The sequence below is a fragment of the Anarhichas minor genome, unplaced genomic scaffold (assembly GCF_050575085.1).
Source record: "Anarhichas minor isolate MPS153535 unplaced genomic scaffold, ASM5057508v1 ptg000074l, whole genome shotgun sequence".
NCBI lineage: Eukaryota > Metazoa > Chordata > Actinopteri > Perciformes > Anarhichadidae > Anarhichas > Anarhichas minor.
This window is the reverse complement of record NW_027466520.1, coordinates 11,557,430-11,578,863: the sequence shown is the minus strand read 5'-3', so window position 1 is coordinate 11,578,863 and position 21,434 is coordinate 11,557,430. Positions and strand designations below refer to the sequence as shown.

Sequence of the window (21,434 nt, the reverse complement as noted above, 5' to 3'; positions counted from 1 at the left end):
GTAATTAGCTATAGATATTAGATACAATAACATTTATATTATGTTTCTTTGAAAACACCACAGTCACCACAAGATGGCACCAAATGTCTCACATGAGTTTTGAAAATCCAGGGCTGGTAACACCTATGTGACTGAATTATGTTGGATTAGCAAAGGCTTTTATTACACTTTATGAAATGCAAATATATTGGCATAAATGCATTAATAAAGAACAGCACTTGTGGCAAGAGCAAAGCACATGCAGATATTCAGTGAGAAGAGGCATTGTTTGGGGCAAACGTTGCATATTAGTTGTCAAAAGTTTGTTTGCGAGCCCTAAATTCATTAGGACTGTCATGCTCAGTTAAGAGAAAATCATTAAGGCACCACTTAAGTCCCCCACTGTCCACATTGTTTAGTTAAACACTTATTACATGCACCATTAGTTTTGATTTGGGCCTATTAAGAAGATTAAATGATTGATCAACAGCCGAGGGATAAAAACAAGCCCTTCACTGCAGCCTCATGTTTGTCTGAAGAAGCACGAGAGGATCTCTGACAACAGAACGTGTCAGATCCAGCAAAGAACTCCGTGACAGGATCGTGCATCCCGTTGTTTTGTTTATTCATGAATCTGCAGGGTGAAATTAAAAACATTTAGATCAACCCTGAGAATGGTCGAGAGGCGAGTTAAATGCAGCATTCATAACCATATTTAGATTGTAAAAGAAAAGCAGAGTAACATAGAACTCCAATTTGTGTTTTACAATAATAAATAATAAAAGAAAAGATACTTGCTATATAGTATATATATTTTGTAGATCAGTAAAAGAAAAAACTAAAACTTTCGACATTTACAAATAACAAATAACAATAACAACAAATAACAATATTATGTAAAAGATAATAACTCTAGTTTCTTGACCCAATAATAATAATAATAATAATTATTATTATTGGGTCAAGAAACTAGAGTTATTATCTTTTACATAATATTGTTATTTGTATAATAATAATAATAATAATAATTATTATTATTATTATTATAATATATTATTCAGAATTTATATAATCTATCATATGTATTATTTTGAAAAATAGAAAATTGAAATGCTTAACCTAGTGCTGGAAATAATACATTTTACATTTCTTGTCCTACTTTGATGCGGGAGAAAAGAAGTTTAAACATCCGCTACTCTGAAACGTATCCAAAGTTGAGACTTCCACAACATTATAGAATTTGGAGGGCAAAGCCGACATCAACATAACGAGGAAATATCTGTCCTTCTGCATCATTATCTGCAAGCGTTCTGATGCTCGGCTGCAGTTTGCATGCGAGAGCTTGTTGCATGAAGGCAGATCATGTATTTCTCTGTATTCGTGTCCCACTGGTCTATTAACTGAATTCTACTTTTTTACTTGACACCCCTGCGCAGAGCACAAAGCCTTTCTGGGACACTCTCCAAAATTGTCACTAAAAAGGAAAGACAATTTTCAAAGTTATAAAACAGAATTGAAACGTATGTATGGTAAATAGGCCACACTTTAAATTGAGCTGTCTACATTAGATCAATTATATTCTGTTCAGACTTAAAAGCCTTTCATGATCATTTTATTGAATTCGGTTCAGGTAATTGCAATTCAGTAACAATAGTTCATTACCTTATTATAGAGCATGATAATGTTTACATTATCCTATTTCTGTGTAAGTGCTCAATTTAATATATTATCATGTATTTTAAAAATGTAATCATATAAATGCTTTTATTAAGTTCAGACTATTTTGAAGCTCTGCAAATTACATTTTTGTCAGTTTGGTTGGAAAATATGAATGAAGCTAAATGAATCACAAATTGATAACAATTACACAAATATATATGTAATTGTTTTCATTTCCTATTACAGAGTCTCTTTGAATTATCCATCAGCTTGAAACCCAAGACTTCAGCTGCAGGCTAGTACTGATGCTAACCCACTGAAGATTTTTATTGTGGGTTATGTACCTGAGGATAGTGTACACAATACCCACTACAGATGTATCTTTTTCCTTGTCATATAAGATACACCATTTCTCCCTCATCTTTTTATTACACTTGAACATTAGATCTGTACGCAGTATGAAGGACCAAAGCAGCAGTGTCCCCCCCCCGTGCGTACATGCTAGCCAGTATCCAGATGATCTCCTGCAGCACTTCCACATACGGTGCTCCAGCAGTGCAGTGGGAGGTCTGTGATTGTGGTTTACCAAACATGCCCACTGGCCCTGCGAGCTCGCCCGGTGACGCTCTTGCCTCCGTGTCTCTCTCCTCCCTGGCCCGACCACACCGCCCCTGTAACGACGGTGCTCACATTACCCACTGGGTATAATTATTCTGCATGTTGCTGCCCTCCATTCTCTCTCTCTTTCATGTCTTCCATCCCTCTCTCTCTCTCTCTCTCTCTCTCTCTCTCAGCTCGGCTGGGTCTTGACACCGAGGTCCAGGCGGAGGGCCGCGGGGCCGCTGCTTTGTGTTCACAACACGCTGAACGCCACTCACTGCACCGTGGCCCCGAACAGGTGGGGGGTGGTGATGGGAAAGGGGGAAAGGGAAGGGAAGGAGGGGGTGTTAGTCACTGGATGCCAAGGCCTGTGGGCCTAAGGGAAGATGGGGGGTGGGGGGTGGAGGTGTGGTATGAGAGGACCTGCTGCCCTGCAACCCACCTACCCGCTTCTGCCCTTCTCTCTGTCCATATCCAGTTTCTTATTTCATTTACCGTCTCTCTGTCTCCCAGTCCCTGGGCTGCAAGCAGGTTGTTTGTCCCCGGCGCCGCCACGTTCTTGTCCCTCCACCTGCTGGAGGTGATATACTTCTGAGCTGTCCACCATGGAAAAGAGGTGGAGGGGGCGAAAGCAGGAAACAGAAAAAAAGATAGTCAGTAAACACATGAAGAATGGAGTGCGGCGGGAAGGTAGAGACCCAAATAAACACACTGAAGGCCTTTATGCAGTGACACTTTACAAGTCACTGTGTAGCGTGACACTATCCTGCTGTCACTCTGTCCCAAGGCCTGATGGGAAGACACAGTGGCGGAACATGGCTCACAGCCTGAAAATCAACATATGTACTCATCATCCTGCGCTTTTCAGGGAAGGGAAGATATTTCTCTTTCACAGCAAAAAAACGGACGAAACCTTGTCAGGCTCATCTTGCGATGACTGCCCCTTTTCCTCGGAGCTTGAGATCGGCACTGAGGGAGGACTGGAAGTGTGTGTGCAGGGGGAGACCAGTGTGTCGGCTACGATTAGTGTATGCGGCGGGCCCCTGCCGCCATTTCGGGGCTCGTCCCGGAGATTAATGGGAACCGCACTGTCATTTCTCCCATGGGGGTCTGTCCCCCTGTCCTCTCCCGTCCCAACATGGGGAGGGATCGCCTCTTTCTCCGAGAGGCAGCGTCGAAGTCGACTGAGGGCAACAGGCTGGGGGAGGCTGCAAACCTGTTGAGGCAGAGCGTTCCGCAAAGTGCCCACAATCGAAGTGACAGATGTGGGATGGAGGGAGCGCTGGACGAGGATATCTCTCCGTTTGTGGTGAGCAAAATTGCTTCTCCTGGCCGTAGCGTTTCAAACCCAGACATATTCACTTTATTAACACACACACACACACACACACACACACACACACACACACACACACACACACACACACACATATATGCACGCAGTGCAACTTGAGCACAGAGGAGTTGAGACTGCGAGGTGGAGGGTAAGCATCGACTGAGCTCAACTTGATGGTTTTTGAAGTTTTTCCTCAGTTTATGTGTGTGTTCGGTGATGTTCGACGTGGGACAGAGCAGAGGAAGAAGGCAAGGAGTCGGAAAAAAAGGGGGTCTGCCCTGGGGTCACACACACACACACTTCTCGGGCTGCTGTGGCATGTTTGGAGCAGTGCCTCGTCAGATTAGGGCCATGCTGGCTGTGTTTGATGGCCAACCTGGACAGACAAGGCCTGCCAGGCACAAACTGCTCAGGCACATGATGTCAGGGCAAACACACACACACACACACACACACACACACACACACACACACACACACACACACACACACTTGCGCACATACACAAAAATTATCCCGCGCCAGACCAAAGAGACAGATGACACCCAGCATGAAGCTAAAGCCAAATCTGTAAGCATCCGCTGCGATCCAGCTGGCTAGCCCTAGGGTACCTGTCTCTGCGAAGTGGAATCAGCGTCACCCCCGTGAGCTGTCAAATTAGCTCACAGGGCTGGAAATGCTGAAGAGATTTGGCCCCCTCGTTGTGGAAGAGCAAAAAGAGAGGGGGGGAGGGCAGTGTTAAGAAATGTTATTAATTCATACTCCTGTTGGGAAAACTCCCAACAACACGAATCAGGAAAGGTGAACTTATCAGTGTGAACCTGTCGGCTTAGTGATGAAGACGCACACAGGACACATGTATACACACGCACACACACACACAACAACGGAAACACACATGCGCACACATACATGCTGTTACTAGCAAATGCACATGCTCAGACACAGGGGAAAAAAGCAGTTATTGCATGCACACATGCTTCATGACTTGCATTCACATACGTGTATGCACCCCACATGCTCATTTGCGCACACACGCACACACACACACACACACACACACACACACACACACACACACACACACACACACAGTGCCAGGGGCAAGTTTTCAATTACTGCCAGTGCTAAGCAGTCACCTGGGAGAGATGTACCATGTTTGAGTGGAAAGGCATTTCCACCAAGAGTCTTTTTTTTTTTTACCTCTTCTTGTGAGACAGCTGTGAATGTCAGGCACATGATCAGAAATGACATTAAACAAAACATTAAATGTTTCCTCAGTGAACATTTACATCACAGGAAATGATCAAGGAGGGCCTGCCTGAAAAGTGAGATTTGAAACAACTGTTGAACGTGCGTGATTGAAAGCCCCGAGGATTAAGTTGTCAATCTTGTCAAAATGAGATCACGTATTTGCTGTGAAAAAACTGACAACATAGTTCATTTAGTTTCTAAGTAGTGCAGAAAGATGATAGGAGTCATCACACACTAAAGGAACTTAGATACACAAAAGATGTAAATGAATAAAAGACTTAAAAAACTACAACTTTTCTTTAAGTAAGAGCTGTTGGTCACCTCACCAGGTTTAATGTACTCAATACTTTGAAAAGATAACGGTAAGGGATCGTGCAGAGATGAATGGCGTGAGGAGAGGGGCTAACGTTTAACTTTACAAAATTGGTACGATACCATTGATGACTCAAAGTGCATTACAAATGTAGTAACCTAATCTAATTAAACCTTAATATGCCAATGGACAATCATTTTCACATAGCCATCGATTGTCAATGACTTTTGTTGCCCTCACAGAACCCATTCCTTATAAGACCTTTTACATTTGTGCATTAAATCTCACAAGGGAGGAATGAAATAACAAATCTAGTTTGAGAAGAACTTAAAAGACTCTCCCTTAAGGTGCCCCGGTGGCTCATCCTGGTAGAGCGGGCCCCCCATGTACTAAGGCTGAGTCCTGAGCAGCAGCCCAGGTCCGAATCTGACAAACTGAGTTGTATATATATTTGCTATAATTAATAACAAATGAAATAGTTCTTTCCAGGAAAGACTGACCTAATAAAGAGAGTGAAGCTTTACAAAGAATGCTCCTAAATGCCTATTATGATTTTCATTGTACTTCATTATGTAAGTATGCACTGCAGGCCTGTACCAAGCTCAAAAATGTATTGGTACAAAAAAGAGTTCTGTTCATTTTTGTCCCTGACTCTTTTTTTATGCACTGCCTGCAAACTAAGCAGGAGAAGGACCTGCTTATTAATAAATGAAAGATGGCTGCCAAGTTGTAGCCAAGGCGATGTCCTTCTGGGCCCAAAGTGTCCCTGCCATGCTGGCACGCTAATAGCCACAGCAGGTCTTCTGTGTGTGAGGTGACATGGACAATAGTGAGGAGGTACGGACAGCCAACAACAACACTGGTCCCTGGTGTGTGTGACAACATGTTGACCCCTTTGGAGAGCCTGTCCTGGTCTGAGACAGACCAATATGTGTGTGTGTGTGTGTGTGTGTGTGTGTGCGTTAGGGTGTAAGATGGAACCTGACAGGAGTTTAGCGCTGATGACCACCACGGCGAGAGATGGCAGCACTGTTCCTTGAGGGAGATACTGTCACTCTTCTATGTTTGTATGAGTGTGGGTGTGTGATTTTTTTCTTACTCGCAGAGCTTCTTCAGGCTTGAAAGTGACATTGTTGTTCCTCAATTTGTCTTTTTCTGTTCACTTGAGTAGAGTTGAAGTGGAGTTCTTTTACTGCACGTTACTTGGCATTACAGCTTGGAAATGTAAAATATCACAGCAAATATTAAAGTGAGCATGAGGTGCCCAGTCTAAAAATCTTTTATTTTTTTCTCCACAACCATCTGCCGACCCCCCTGAAATCATCAAATTATGGTCCCGACCCTCAGGTTGACGATGATATGATATGACAGATAACAATCTCTGTGACAACTGCGTAAAATCCATCCACTGATGAAGACTATGAGATGCAGTTGAAAGTCCCGGAAAAATCAAGTAATTTGACCTTGAGTCAAGACGTTTAGCCATGCCAGCAGCCTTAGGGACTACAATGTTAGTTGGTCTGTCCACCACTTTGGTTCACACTGAATTATCTCAACCACTGTTGTACATAATGTAAATAACGGTGATATTTCTAACCTGGTATCCCCAACATTTCTCTCCGAAAGATCAAAGAATAGAGTCGTATAACTCTGGAAATTGAGAGATCTCTTTTTTTCATTTAATTCATTTAACCTGAAGTTCCATTGAGGTTGGAAACCTGTTTTGCAACCTGGCCTTGACGTTGCTTGGCGTAAAAAGTTGCACACAAAACAAAACAGAAGCAGACAACCAATAAAACACTAAAACAGATGATGACACTCAAATAAGGCTAGAAGTAGGCTATGAACAGACTCAATTAAAAAGAAAGACACATATTGCCCGTCTCTTCCCATCAATGCAGGAATGCCACAGGACACATTGACACACAGATGTCCGCGTACGGTATGGGTTGAATGTATAAGTTAGCTTAGCTTAGCTGAAATAGAAATATCTGCATTCATTTTCTCCGGTTGTGTTATTTTTCATTGCATACTAACAACGACATGTTGAAACATCTTCACAAAAGCCACAGTAGACACTCTCCTCTCCTCTCCTCTCCTCTCCTCTCCTCTCCTCCCCTCTCCTCTCCTCTCCTCTCTGCTGATGTTTGTCCCTGGAGGAGCTCTCTTAATGTCTTTGACTAAACTTCAGCCAGTCTTGGCAGTGACGGTGCCCCATAGGACCACAGTTGAGAGGAGACCAATATGATCGTAATGGAGGGTTTGAGGGCAGGGTCTATCACACTGTGTCACCTATAAAAAGCACAAAAGCCAACTGGCGGGGTGCATACCACTCCTGGCTACGGAGATAAAAAAGTCATATTGTCTACTCAACAGTACTATTGAGCTGCTGTAGAGAGAGGGGACATTTTCATTTTGGTCATGCTGTTGTGTCACACTCACCAATGAAGCATTGAAGACTGCTGTGTCACATTAGCTGTAGAGGGATTTTTTTTATTTTCATAAATCAAACCCTTGTGAATAAACTGACTCTATCTTATTTTTGTGCCATAATGAAGAATGTACTTATTTTGAAAGCGTGCAAGGATGATTTCATTTGATAAAATCCTTTCCCCCCCAATGAATGCATTGCCTTTATTTACAGTGACTAAAACCTTGTCAGTCACACATCATTGATTCTGTTCAGATTTAACTGCATCAGAAAGGATCTAATTTGCGTTATTGACATTTTACAGACAGATCATTGATAGTCGACAAAGTTTCCCACCATAATCATGCAAATAAACCCATTTTTAATCCAATTTTCTATTCAAAATAGACCGATTTCTTTCACAGCAAGGATATTGATATAAACCCTGATATAATTAGCCCCAACACACAAGAAGGTACTTGATGACCATATCATTATCATTGCAATGGCAGAACAGTGTGAAATGACATTAGGACTAATAACACACCACATTAACACCATGTCAGCACTTGGCGAGTGTCTTAACTTTTTGCTTGTATCTATGCATCTGTGTACATTAACTATGTGTGTGTTCGTGTGTGTGTGTGCGTGTGTGAGAGGCATCGTCACATGCTCCTGTCCCTGAGGTTAATAGATGAATGAAGGTTGTAAAGAGGAGCATGACAGCTGTGAAAGTCACAAGGGGAGTCCACCAACGCCGTAAAGAAGGCAAAGTTTCCCTCCCTCTGGGCATGACCTGAGTGTTTGTGGACATACATGTATATATATATATATATATATATATATATAGTATAAAGAGAAAGTATAGTATAAAATATAATAAAGAGAAAGTATAATCTACATACTGTATGTGTGTATGTTTTACAAAAATAAGCCGGTCTGAGTATATGTATGCATTTGTGTGAAGCCGATCCTGAAGCTAAATGCCACACACTGGAGTCCATTGTACATCCTATCATCACTCTATCAGCGCCCGGCATCCTCAACAGCATCTTTCTTTGCCGGCTCACCCTCCCACCTTCACCCCCGGAGGCAGGCAGTGTGTGTGTGTGTGTGTGTGTGTGTGTGTGTGTGTGAGTGTGTGAGTGTGAGACCGTGTGTTTGTATCTTCAGGATTTCACTTCAAAGACTGGTGGTTTTGGATGGGTCAAAGTCAGTGAGACGCTGAGGCCTCTTTGAGATGAATTGATAGTTAAAACAGTGTGTGTGTGTGTGTGTGTGTGTGTGTGTGTGTGTGTGTGTGTGTCTAAACCACAGCAGCACAACATTAGAGGATCAGGAGGTACAGAGATGACTTTGTGTTTTCCTGTCCAAATGTCGATTTCACACCACCCTCGTTTGTGGTTCCTTTCATGGAGGCCAGCTGTGTGTCATGTGCTGTTAAATTTAGCCGGAATAAGGGGTGTTTTTCTTTGGTTTTCCCTCAAGATCAAATGCTATTAACATTTTAGTAAAGCACGCTGTGTTGCCAAATCAGTGACCGTCCCTCTGGGTCACTAACTGCAGGCAGGATCCTAACCTTTCAATATGGCATAAATTATCTTTATGACATTTGAACTTAATCAGTAATGCGTATTTATCTTACTACCACGCCATTCACTGGCTGTCTTCTTCTGAGATGCAACTGGCTCTTGGATTTGAGGGTTTTGGATCAAAGCCCCTGGCCCTTCACTTTGACAACAAGGCCCACTGGCTATTGTACTGTACACAGAGGCTGTAATTCATTTCATGGGACACATCCAGTGGAAATAAAAGCGGCCCTTCACAGCGCACACTGTGAATTGGAGAATAAGCTTGTCTTTAACCTTTCAGTGATCTGTTTGTCTTCTGCTTATCCATGCCTGTCACTGTAAAACACACATGCCTGCATGCTCAACACACTCAATCCACCCTTAAGCTGAAGGTTTATGACATGCAACACATTTCAACTGAATTATATTTTATTATGGAGCAACTTAATGAATTTACAACGCTTTGTGTTGCTGCACTTGCTGCAGCTACTAATGCAACTTAAATGAACTTTCATGGACAGGAAACACAATGATGAATTACTGGATAAACAGCAGAAAGAGTCATTCTAAATTGTTCCAATGTGTTAAGTTACAACTATTGCAACACATGGGTTAAAGACGCCTCTCATTCTTTGAAAATTGTTTTTTTAATTCTCTAATTAATACAAAGGATTCCACAAGATCATATGTCCATGCAAAACTGTGTATTGCATATTTATCATAAAGGAATACTTTATATATATATATATATGACTTTATAAGTCACAATGACCCAGCTCGGTTATTCTGTTGGATATCATGTGTACATCTCTATGTGCTGTCGGTTTCTGTGTGTGAGACTAAAGGAGAGCAAAAAAAGCAGCTATTTGAGCAGACTCTTGGTCTGGAGCCGTGTTGGCATGTGTGCTCGTGCGTGTGTGTGTTGGTGGGGCACTGTGTCTGCCAGATTGTAGCTTCATGCCCTTAGTCCAGTAGATAACCAGTCAGCAGTGAAGCCACCCTCGTAACACACACACACACACACACACACACACACACACACACAAAGACAAGTAAAATGTGTGTTTCTGCTTCATAATCACGGCCCCTCAAGATCAATCAATTGTCCTATCACTCACTTTAGCTCATAATGGATGATGGACTGACTGCACTATACTGGATAGCCATTATTCATATTCATACTATAACATGAAGATGTCTGGCAGTGCAGTGGATATCACTGTTGTTTCAGGTTCGATTCCCTTTCTGGACACAGGGCCTTTCTGTGTGGAGTTTGCATGTTCTCCTATATGCCAAATCTAATATGCGAAACATACAAATCTGATTTCCATAGTGGATGGGGTGAGGCCAGGGTTATCAGCTAAATGGAAATATGAAATTAATCCCTGCCAAGGGCAAACCGATGACTCTTGAGGGAGAGTTTACATTTACATTACTGGAACCAGCGCTTCCCTGAATTGTCTTCCTCTGTCTTTGGAGTAAAGTAAAACATTTTGTTTTCATGGTGGAAGTATTGTGCCAACTCATTCCTTACAGCATTCCTCTGTGTCAGCTGTAACCACACCACATCCATGTCCTCATTAAAAATAACTAGCTGGTTTCCACACATGAATAATATAGTGAGGAGGGGTGGGGGGGGGGGGGGGGTCAACAACTCATATTCAAAGTTAATGATATGAAGCCTTGTTTATGTTGCTTGTTCGTTGTCATCAGCCCCCTTTTTTTTTTTTTTTTATTCATTAGGGAAATGAGACGGCGTTACAAAGAGAAAGTGCTCTGAATTTAACTCCAGGTTTAAATAAATTAGTCATCTCAAATTAAAACCAAACTGTTATAATATAAAAGGACGGTCCTGGTGACGTATGCAGATGAGTTCGAGAAATATGCAAATAGGGAGGCTGTTGCCGTTCTTTTTTCCCATGGAGGTCAAATTACAGTAAATGGCCGAGGGCAGTGCTCTCTGCTCTCTGCCCACCCAGGAGTCTGTCTATTAGCTCCTCTACACCCCCCCCCCCTGACCCCTCCAAATATCCTCTATGCTTATTTCAAATGCCATCCTCCCTGCGCTGCACTCTCTCTTTTTTCCCCCTCAAAGTACACCCCCTGTCACAGGGTTTCAGCTGCAATTACTTTTAGTATCACTTCTCAGTGAGAAGTCAACTTCCCTGGAGGCTTCCTATCAGAACCTATTACAGCAGGGGGGCAGGCTGAAGTTAAGTGGCATGACCTGTGGGTTGGATGGAGCAGGAGAGAGGGGGGGGGGGGGGGGGGGGGGGGGGATAAATGTATGGCTAATTTGTGGAACATTTGAATAAAGGGACGAGGATTGTGACAGGACCACACGATGGGACGGCACGGCAAATAAGAAGTCACTTGAAGGCCAAAAGTACCGTATCATGGAATCATTTTGAGAGAATTGTGCGACTCAAAAGAAAGAATATATATATTTTACATTTTCCAACTACTGCTACAGACCTGTTTTTTGAACTCATTCAGCTGAGTGGGTCGACTCACTTCTCGGCTTCTTCTTATTTTTTTTACCTCCTTCACCCCCAATTCACCTCTTACCCCCAGGCCAAAACCATAACCCCATGAATGACCACACACACACGCTGAGAGAAAAATGCGAAGAAGCTGCAGCTGAGGTAGATCAGCAGAAGGGGTGAGGAGCAATTGAGGCGGCTAATTCAACAACAGTTATCCGTGTGTGTGAGAGAGCGAGAGAGAGAGAGAGAGAGAGAGAGAGAGAGAGAGAGACTTAAGGTGCAATCTTGTGCAATCTCCTTGCCCCGGGTCACACATATGTACTTTAGCACCAACGTGCCGAATCAGCCACCCATCTCTCTGATTGATGAGCTGAGTAGTTGCATCTCGTAAAACTCTGGTCTGGCTGCACACCTGGGATCCTTATGCAATCCAAGGTGAGGCTGTGTCTCGCAAGAGATAGAGAGAGATAGAGGAAATAAAAACAATCTCGGAAGTTCTCGTGGCATGAATGCATACATATGGTAAACTGGTATTTGCAGATTCACAATAGTGGTATAAAACCCTTTGAGGAAAGCAATCACACAGATGTCCAATTCAGTTGTTAAAACAATGAAGTACTTTTCCACAGATGGTGAAGAAAGAAAGCATCATCAGCATATACACGTCCATCCATAGGACCATGAGATAGGTGCGCTAGCTAATCTATTCAAAAAGTTGAAGGAGAATTCTATTTTATTTTCTAAGCAGTAACTGTGTGTACATTATTTGATTTACTTTGTGGAAAGAGCCACCTTGTGTCACTACTGAATATGGGACTGTTCCCATATTTTTATGAAGCTTGCCTTTTACGCAGAAGTTATGGAAGATATTCTGCACTTGAGATAGAAAATATCATTGTTTTGGATGTTTTTTTGTAACCGTGACATGTGAACACAGTGTGAGCATTCACATTCCTACTCCCTGAGAGATAAAGACACACTTCTCTCCTTCACATCCACAGGAAGAACTTTACTGTAAGAGCAGAGAAAAACACATGCCCCCCTCCCTCCCTCCCTCCTCCCTCCATGTGTCCGTCAGAGCTGCATCCATTGCTCATACACTCATGTAATTGCAATAGACAATCAGATGCCGTCTTTATAGGCGCATGCTACAACTGTCACAAAGTGTAAGGCCGCAATAAAGCGCGGCCGATAAGTCCTGTCAAAAGAGCTTACGACGCGCTAACGCTGCCCTCACCACCACGCGCCGTTGATTGTTCCACTGAATCAGTCAGCGAGGGACGAGGAGGCCTGTTCCTAGCAGATGTCACGACCAATGCGCCTCCCTCTCCCTGATGTTGTTAATAAGAATTAATGAAGGGTGGTGGCGGCCGCACGGCTGTTTGTTGCTGCGTGGGTGGATCGGGGGTTGTCTTTCTAATGCGGTTGGTAAACTCAAGGTGACAAAGGTGTTGGGAGACGATGAGGAGGTGGCATGGGTGAAAGCTGAACGCTTGACTCGTTTGAAAACAGTGACGCCTGCTTGAGGTGAACCCTGCAGCAAGCATGATCCCAATGGTTCAGAGTCCACCTCACCAAAATATTTACACTTGACATTGTGTCGTGTTACCGGGGGCTCTTTCACGGTTATTTTATGGCATTTTCAAGCTTTTATTTGAAAGTCACAGTGGGAGGTGACGTGACGATGACATGCAACAAGGGTCCTTGGCTGAACTTAAATCCCAGTTCCATGGGTCCCCCAAGTTAAGTTGATTTCATGTCACAGTGTGCAAGACTGGGGTAGTTGACCTACTGATGCAGGTCAGCAAATAGAGCCCGATGTAGTATCCTGCCCATTTTGTCATGTATTGACACGTCAACTTTTTCAGTTCTGTAAACCTACCAAAGTGTAAAATTCTTGAAGAAGTTTTCGCAGCTTTTTCCACCTCTATGATCCGCTCTGTGTGAGAGAGTGAGGCGTCAGCATCACTCCCTGCCACAGCTCCCACGGTGAGAGACGAAGTCATCAGCAGATACCGATGATCATCACACCCTACCGACCTCTGACCTCCCTCTCACCAGGCGGTGAGGGGGAGGTCAGAGGTCGGTACGCCGCTGTGTGGCGGGACACAGTTGGTAAAATGGGAGGGTCTTGAGCGTATCCATTTAGGGGCCACCCCTGCGGAGTGTTGCTCCTCTCGCCGTCAGAAGTTGGTGGGAAGGTCGCCTCTAATTGGTGCCTGTGTCCTGGTTACCTGCGGTGGCCTCATCACTGCGTGTGGCTTTGACTGCTCTCAGGTTTGATCAGGAAGGAACCTGGCTGCGTGAGACCGTGCCACACTAGCATTTTGAGATGAGTTTCAAAATGACGGTCGGTCCATTTGCCATCATTTTTTTCAGTTTACTTTAAATCTTTTGAGTTTTGCAAAGTATTTTCTAATCCTCCATATGTAAACCTCTTGAAGGATACTTTTGGTTGTGCATAAACGGGCAGGACAATCTGATCAACTCGTGACACTCAAAAAAAAGTTGTCAAATTCAACAGCATTCAAAAGCCCTTGTGAGCCAGAGTGAATGTTATTGATGCGAAAGTTATTTAAAGTATCTGTTTTATGGGCTTCAGCTGTACTTAATTAACAGCGGTCACATAAATCTTGAAAGATAAAGTCAATTTTAACCTTGCTTGGTCTGTATCCATGGCAACACCACAAACACAAGTGAATAAAGAACAATGTGTCCAGCTGCAACTTCTGCGGGCCAAGCTTCATTAAATACTCAGACTATGAAACCGTCTGATGCTGCACATTCAAAACCAAATGTTAACATAACCGAGCAGACAATGGCTTCTTTAACATTGGACCGCACCATAAAGGGCCCCGACTAGTCACAAGGCTCGCTCAAATGACTGCAAGCTGTTTTTATCCTCCCCATCTTCACAAGCAAACAGTATGAACAGAACTGCACTGAACTCTTGTCTTCTGGCTGGTTTACAGACAACAGACTCTTTGAGAATTTTGAAAAATACACACCGACAAATAAGCAGAGGTCAGGGGTCACGAGCTGTGTACCTTTTTGATTTTATTGGCAGAGGATGAACATCATGGTGACATTAGATAATAAAAAAAACACACAGAAGCCACAACAGACACAAAGATATGTAGCTCCTGTTAGGATGGAGCAAAGTAAAAACGTAGCTGAAAGCATGTTAAGAGACGACAGTAAAGTACAACAGACACTTTGATGCAAACACAAAATAAACCAGTATTATAAGATTAAGACTAGTGTTTTCTTTTAAAATATGATTTCATTTCCTACCGTTCTTTGTCTACTTAGCATTAGCTTCATAATGTTAATTTACAGGATCTGCCGCAACAGCGAGGCCTGTTAATGGCGCTAATAGCAAACATCCAGCCAGCAGCAGTAAGGCTTTCGGAGGCACGGATCATTGTTCACATGTCACAAAAAGATCCCTCGGCCTCTGGGTGCTCTTTTCCCTCTATGTGGCCTCCCACCCTCCCTCCCTCGCTGCCTCCCTTCGTCCTTCTCTCTCAAGCAGCCCCGTGGGAGCGCGAGGGTTGAAATGACACACAGTGGCTGACTGTCGCCCAGGGGCCTGGGTTCTGGCCTTGGCTGGCTGGATCTGTGTGGCAGCTGGTGAGCCCGCTGCCCTCTCTCTGGCCTGCAGCATCAACAGTGGTGGTAGTGGGACTGATTGGAGCCTCACTCTGATCTCCGACTCTGGGGCTGACGCTCAAACTGCTCACTGCTGCCCACACGACTGGTGGTGAGGAAGTGGATGCAATCAGAAACACACACACACACACACACACTCAACTGTCCAGTCCAATGGCTGAGAGTTGCATGTGAAAAACATAAAATCCAAAGAAAACAAACAAAACGCTACAGTCGCGTTAGGGATGAGAGCTGAGAGAGACCACGATAATCATCAGGGCAGAGAGATGGCAGCATGACGGTGGTCATTATGGGGTCGTGATGGTGAACCAGCGACCACATGCATTTGGAAAAACTGTTGCTGAAAATGCATTCATGTGGCCTAAAGGAAGCTGCATGCACTAAAAGACATAATGTACTGCCAGTTAAGTAACATCTTTGAAGGCTTCTTTTAATACTTGTAATCGCATGTTCATAGTTTAGATCAGACAAAATAAATCCACATTCAAACATATATAAATAGAAACCCTTCCAGACTTCCAAGTCACCGACAAAGTCAAAATTGCCAACAAAAAAGCATAAAAGTGCAAATTAATTGTCTGACATTTTTGCTCCCTAGATACTGAATAAGGGTTAAGACACCAAACGTCTTATGAAAAGTGTTGAATGAGTTAAAGTCAACAGCCAATGGCACTGAAATATTAAAAACAAATATTAAATATGAACTGAACTTGATTTTATTAGAACTAATATAACTGGTTGTTTTTGTTTTTACTGATTTTCCTGATAAAACATATTGTAGAAGATCCAAATAGCAAACAGGCAGAGTTAAGACACAAAACATAAAGGATCACGATGTGAAAAACAGGAATAAAAATCTTGGGTAATCATGACTATGTGGAAACGTGATGATGATGATGAGACAGACTTTTAGCCCAGGTCCGCTCCACAAGACAGATGAGAGTGTGACGACTCAGGCTAGGTTGGGGGGGGGGGGGGGGTCTCAGGTCTCAGTGGTGTTTGCTGGAGTAAATTTTGTTCCTGAGCACAACTACGGGTGGAAGGGGGTGCCGGATGCCTGGGTAGTGCTGAATGTGGTCGAACCATCGTGTCACGTTCACATACTGCTCCTTCTCCTGGACGGCCAAGTCCACCTGAGTGAGAGAGAGAGAGAGAGAGAGAGAGAGAGGAGAGAGAGGGGAGAGGAGAGGTTCATCTGATTAGAGAGAAACAGGTTGAAAGACGGAGCATCATGCTTTAATATTTGATGAAGTTAAACAACGTCCTATTCAGTTAGCGATGCCACATTAGTTGCAAACAGTAAATGTGATTTTGACCAGCGGACATTCTGTTTATTTAATGGAACAATAAAGAAAATGTTATTTTGCTGTTAAACGAAATTACTTTTATTTTGTTCTGAAATTGTATCGTAGTTGCTGGATACTTTAACTTCTTCAGGGCTTTAAAAAAAACCTTCTTCTCCAGTCAAACTGATCACGACTGATGAACACACGGAAACCATAACCGGTTGGTCACGAGTTCACAATGGTTCATTTTAAACGGTCACGAGCAAGTTTGTGTCAGACATATTTCCCTGTTATTTGTCAATGCAGGTGACAAACTACAACAACAAAACAATCCTAATAACAGAACAGATCAGGATGTCCTTGGGAAAAAGAATGGTATTAGACGTGTGCCTTTTCATTATCTCATTAACTGGAATGTGGCCATTCGCCACACAGACAACACTCCTGCCTACAAGCATTCTAGCATCAGTCAGGTTTAATGTTCGTGTCATGTTGGTCTCCATGAATTGAACATCAGGACGAGCTGTGGTTCAGGGCTGGGCTAGCTGACCCTTGTCCCCGAGGTTAAAAACCACACTGATTGGGAACTAAAGTGACGCTCTACTGCCTGGTGGCGGGGGGGGGGGGGGGGGGGCAACCTTCCATCTCCGCCACAACCACTGACATCCCTCAACATGTGATCTCTCCCTCTCCCCGCCGTCTCATTCCGTCTTCCCCGTTTCGGAACTCGCATTCTTTCAATCCTGGAAGGCATAACAAACTTACTTGTCCCTGGTCTGAGGCTAAATACATCACTTTGTGCCACATCGCTTTAGCTCTCTGAAGAGAAGTGAGAATGTGTTTATAGCCAACTTGTTCTTGATGCCCTTTGGCCGTATGACTGGTCTAATTGTGTGCTACGCACTGTGACAGATTGCTTATTAAAGTTGTGGTTTGATTGAAGTGAGCGCTGATGGGGAGGGAAAGGGACGGACGGACGGAGTCCTTGGAAAATAGTGGTGAGAATGGTACAGAGACACAACAACCCAATCACATGTAGCCCTGAATGTGCAATCCCACAAAACTTTGGAAAAATTCCATTCCAAAAATTCCAAGTTTTTTTCCTCAATTGTTTACGGTCTTTATTTGTTTGTGTGTCAGACACTATGAGTTACAAAAAGCTTCAAATGTGTCCTAGTAGTGCACTTAAATGAGCAACAATTAATCTGAATACTTTTAACTAATTGGTTATTATTAAGTTAAAATGAACCTTCTTTTTTTTTTTAAGTCACAATGTATGCAACATCAACCCTGACCCCTAAATTAACCTCATCCAAATCCAAATCTATTTTCACAAACTTGCATCAGCAGATGTTTTAGCGACACATTATAGTTGAAGTGATAAGGAGCACGTGGGAATGTGAACGGCGTGACCCCTAAAAGGTAACTCACTATGAGCGGATGGACTCCATAGAACATGAAGGTGTCCGCTAAGGTGAACCGGTTGCCAGCCATGTAGACCTTGTCCTGCAGGTAGAGGTTGAGGTCCTGCGAGAAAATAAAAGCAAATCAGGTCAACTTATGCAGCGTGGCATGTATCTCTTCACGTGACAGATGAATACATTATACATTCTGTATTTCACCAAACAATGTTGTGGATTTATTGTACGAACTGACTCTTTTCGGTTTTGCTGAAAAACTAAGTAGTATGCAGCGATGTAAAATGAGACTTAAATGTAATTTCTTTGTTCTTGTACTAAATGTTACTCTCTTGATGGACCCTACAGACCTAAAGGGGGCATGTATGACAGCAGGTTCGTTAACCTACATATCTGTGGGTGCGTGATGTACACGAGTCTGGGCCTGTGTGTGTGTGTGTGTGTGTGTGTGTGTGTCTGCTGTGCTATGTGGGTAAGAGTAATACGTAACCTGAGGGGGTTTAGCATCTCTCCCCATGACTGGCGACTTAGCACAGATGCTGTGCAAAACAGGCTATTTGTTTACTTCGCTACCAAATGACTTCAACTCTCGCTCGCAGATCTAATGAAGCTGTCCTAAACTTGGGCGTCGCGATGTGTGTTTCTCAGCCCCGACGTCTGTGTGTGTGTGCAAAGTCGTGCATGGAAGTGCTGGTCCCAGGGGAAGGGACCATCTTTAGCACTTGTACATTGTGCGAAGGGAACACGCCACGCACACGGAGCATCTTCGGGGCAAATGGAGTTATTGTGCGGCAAGAGTGGGCGATGCCAAACAAGGCATGAAGACGGCAGACTTCCTCCCCTTCCACAATCGGATCCTTGCTCTTCTTAGCCTACAGCCATGGAGCTGAAGCCCAGTGGAGCATCAGAGGAGAGGCAGCTCTCCTGCTCCCCCCACACACACACACACACCCCCAGCACACATGGTGCTCGGAACCCTGGTACCTCTCTACCTGCCCCCTCCGAAACTGTACACACCTATTAGTGCATTAGGATACAGCAAAGCAAAGTTTGTGACAGAATTTAGTCAAAGTGCTGCTGCACAACAACAGAGTTAGGGGCAAACACTTTGAGAAATTCAAAGACAATATGAAAAACGTGTCTCTTGAATTGTTTTTTTCCGTTTTTATGAACATACTCCTGTGGCGGCAGCAAGTCACTCAGCACTAGCCTAACTGGTTTAAGGTGGGGTGACAGACATTCCCCAAATATTCAGCTATCCTTGGGTTCAGGGCCAAATTGGCCTTCAGTGTGTATCATCACATTACACGAGTGACAAGACGTTCGCTTCAGAAACACGTCTCAGCTTGAAAGAACTATGAGTTTTGTATTTGCATCCTGGGGTGAGAAAGTTTAAGAAGTCTTGCAGTTGACAGTTTTTTTTTTTTTTTTTTTTTTTATCTCCGGATAATTTAATGGGAGATGACTAGGACAGGGGCCACCGGGCAGGCACCAGAACTGAGCTGCTCAGGGCGACTTCCTTCTGTAAGTGGCACCATTAAAATATTTAAGAGGCCTGTCCGGATAACACGCTGCCGCACAGTATGACTCCTCAGCCATGCCACAACAGTGTGTCACGCTGAGAAGTGCGAACACACACACACACACACACACACTTTCATGCTGACATGACAGTGCCAAGAGGCGCCCAGCGTCCTGCAGACCAGTGGCTGCCGATCCATTTCACGCTGACTGGCGTCAGGCACATTAAGGCTTTTCTTTTTCTCTGCTGTGTGGGGGCCATGTCACTGAAGGGCCATACATCAGTCTGTGTTCCTGTCGCTTACACTTAAACAAGACACAAAGACACACACACACACACACAGTTGTCTAGCTGGTAGACAGAGAGAGAGAGAGGGAATGTGTGGGATGCTGTGGTGCCTCTCAAAGGAAAAGGGAATTATTTCAATAATTTTCTTCTTCTGACAATCATAAAAAAAAAAAAAAAAATACAAGATGCAATACAACAGCAATTTGGAAGAAACTATTTCAAAGACTTCCTTGAAGATCCCCTTCTCTACCTTCAGGATGGTCTTGACGTCTTCCCTCGTGCAGCCATCCAGCTTGGTGACTCTGTACTCCAGCCACTGCTGCACCACTGCCCTGCTCTCTGCACAGTCTCCCAGCAGCTCCGGGCGCTTGGCCTCTCTCACCAGGTGACAGGCGACAGTCACCAAGCCCACCAGCGGAGGACCATTGACGTTCTGTAGCACGGGTACCTGCTTGGAGACGGGAGACGGGGAGAGAAGCAGGGAGATGGGGATGACGGTGGCAAGAAAAGAGGGATTCTATTTCATTTGATTCAAAATCAGACATCAGCTGTGTCTCCTTAAAGAACATGTTTCTTCAGTTCCCAAAAAATGCACCCTTGCTATCTTTACATATTCATGAATAAAACTGTTTTACTTGATAAAAGACACAAAGTAAATGAGGTTGAGTATTTAGGTTAATATCCAGATGAGTTCTCAGTGAAGTTATTCAAAAAGAATTGCTTGCAACATTTCCCATAAATATTAGGCTGAGTTGTGACTTTCTCCCTGTCTTTAACTCATCAATACGGTTACATTCATTTGACAGTGCTACTCCGTAAAGCGAATTTATAGCAGGCATGACGTCCCTCTCCTCCCTCACTTTACTTCTATTGACGGGCATGCGCACATCATGGGGCTATTTCCATTGTTGCCGAGTTGTGGAAATAAAGACAACTGGCATCTAATGTTGCTGCCTGGATTTGATGCATCAGCCTAACCGATGAAAAAGATCACAGACTGATAACACAAGGTTGATATGACACGAACATGCCAGTATTATCAACACACATGCCTCGCTTGTTAGCATTATCTAGCTAGCTGCTGTGTCCTATTTACAATAGTGTACAAGCGTTCTATGAAATAAAACAGCGTTTTAACGCCTAAAGTTGATTACACAAAGAAGTACGGTCATGTCACCTTTTTGTCCCCCTGTGTACTGTATTTGTTCGTCTTTTTTAATCCTAAATATTTCTCCAGCGATGATAGCTCCCGTAAAGCCATGTTTCTGACTGTCGGAGGGGCAGTGCAGTGTGCGTGTGACCTGATTGGGTAGAATTCTCAACTCCCGCCCACTATAGTTTGACTGACTGTAGAGTTAACCAATTACACAGAGCTTGCAAGTCTGTTCATTACGTTGCGTCAGTGAATGAGCAGTCATCAAGAATAAAATAAAATAAAATAAAATAAAATGAAATGAAATGAAATGAAATGAAATGAAATTAATTGAAATTAAATGAAATAAAATAAAATTAAATAAAATTAAAATAAAAACAGTAGGTGAACTAGAATTGTACAAATTTAAATCTGAAATTTATCAATATTAAGGAAATTAATATTTTCCTTTTAGGCCATCTGTAGTGATTTGATCTGCTAGACTGAT

The 21,434-nt window shown here is 43.4% G+C and overlaps 1 protein-coding gene across 2 annotated transcripts; it reads right to left on the bottom strand.

Annotated features, from left to right (window-relative positions):
* Positions 1-14,645: 14,645 nt before the first annotated feature.
* Positions 14,646-21,196, bottom strand: eef1e1 (eukaryotic translation elongation factor 1 epsilon 1). Of its 2 annotated transcripts, none has more exons than XM_076080558.1 (4): positions 20,972-21,196; positions 20,045-20,245; positions 17,998-18,093; positions 14,646-16,413 (listed from the first exon to the last, which is right to left on the bottom strand). In XM_076080558.1, the coding sequence occupies exons 1-4, from the start codon at positions 21,053-21,055 to the stop codon at positions 16,270-16,272; spliced, it is 525 nt and encodes a 174-aa protein (XP_075936673.1). In that variant the 5' UTR covers positions 21,056-21,196; the 3' UTR covers positions 14,646-16,269. The 2 variants fall into 2 exon arrangements, with proteins under 2 accessions (XP_075936673.1, XP_075936674.1); XM_076080559.1 differs by having other exon boundaries at positions 20,045-20,242; positions 20,972-21,174.
* Between the last annotated feature and the right edge of the window lie 238 nt (positions 21,197-21,434).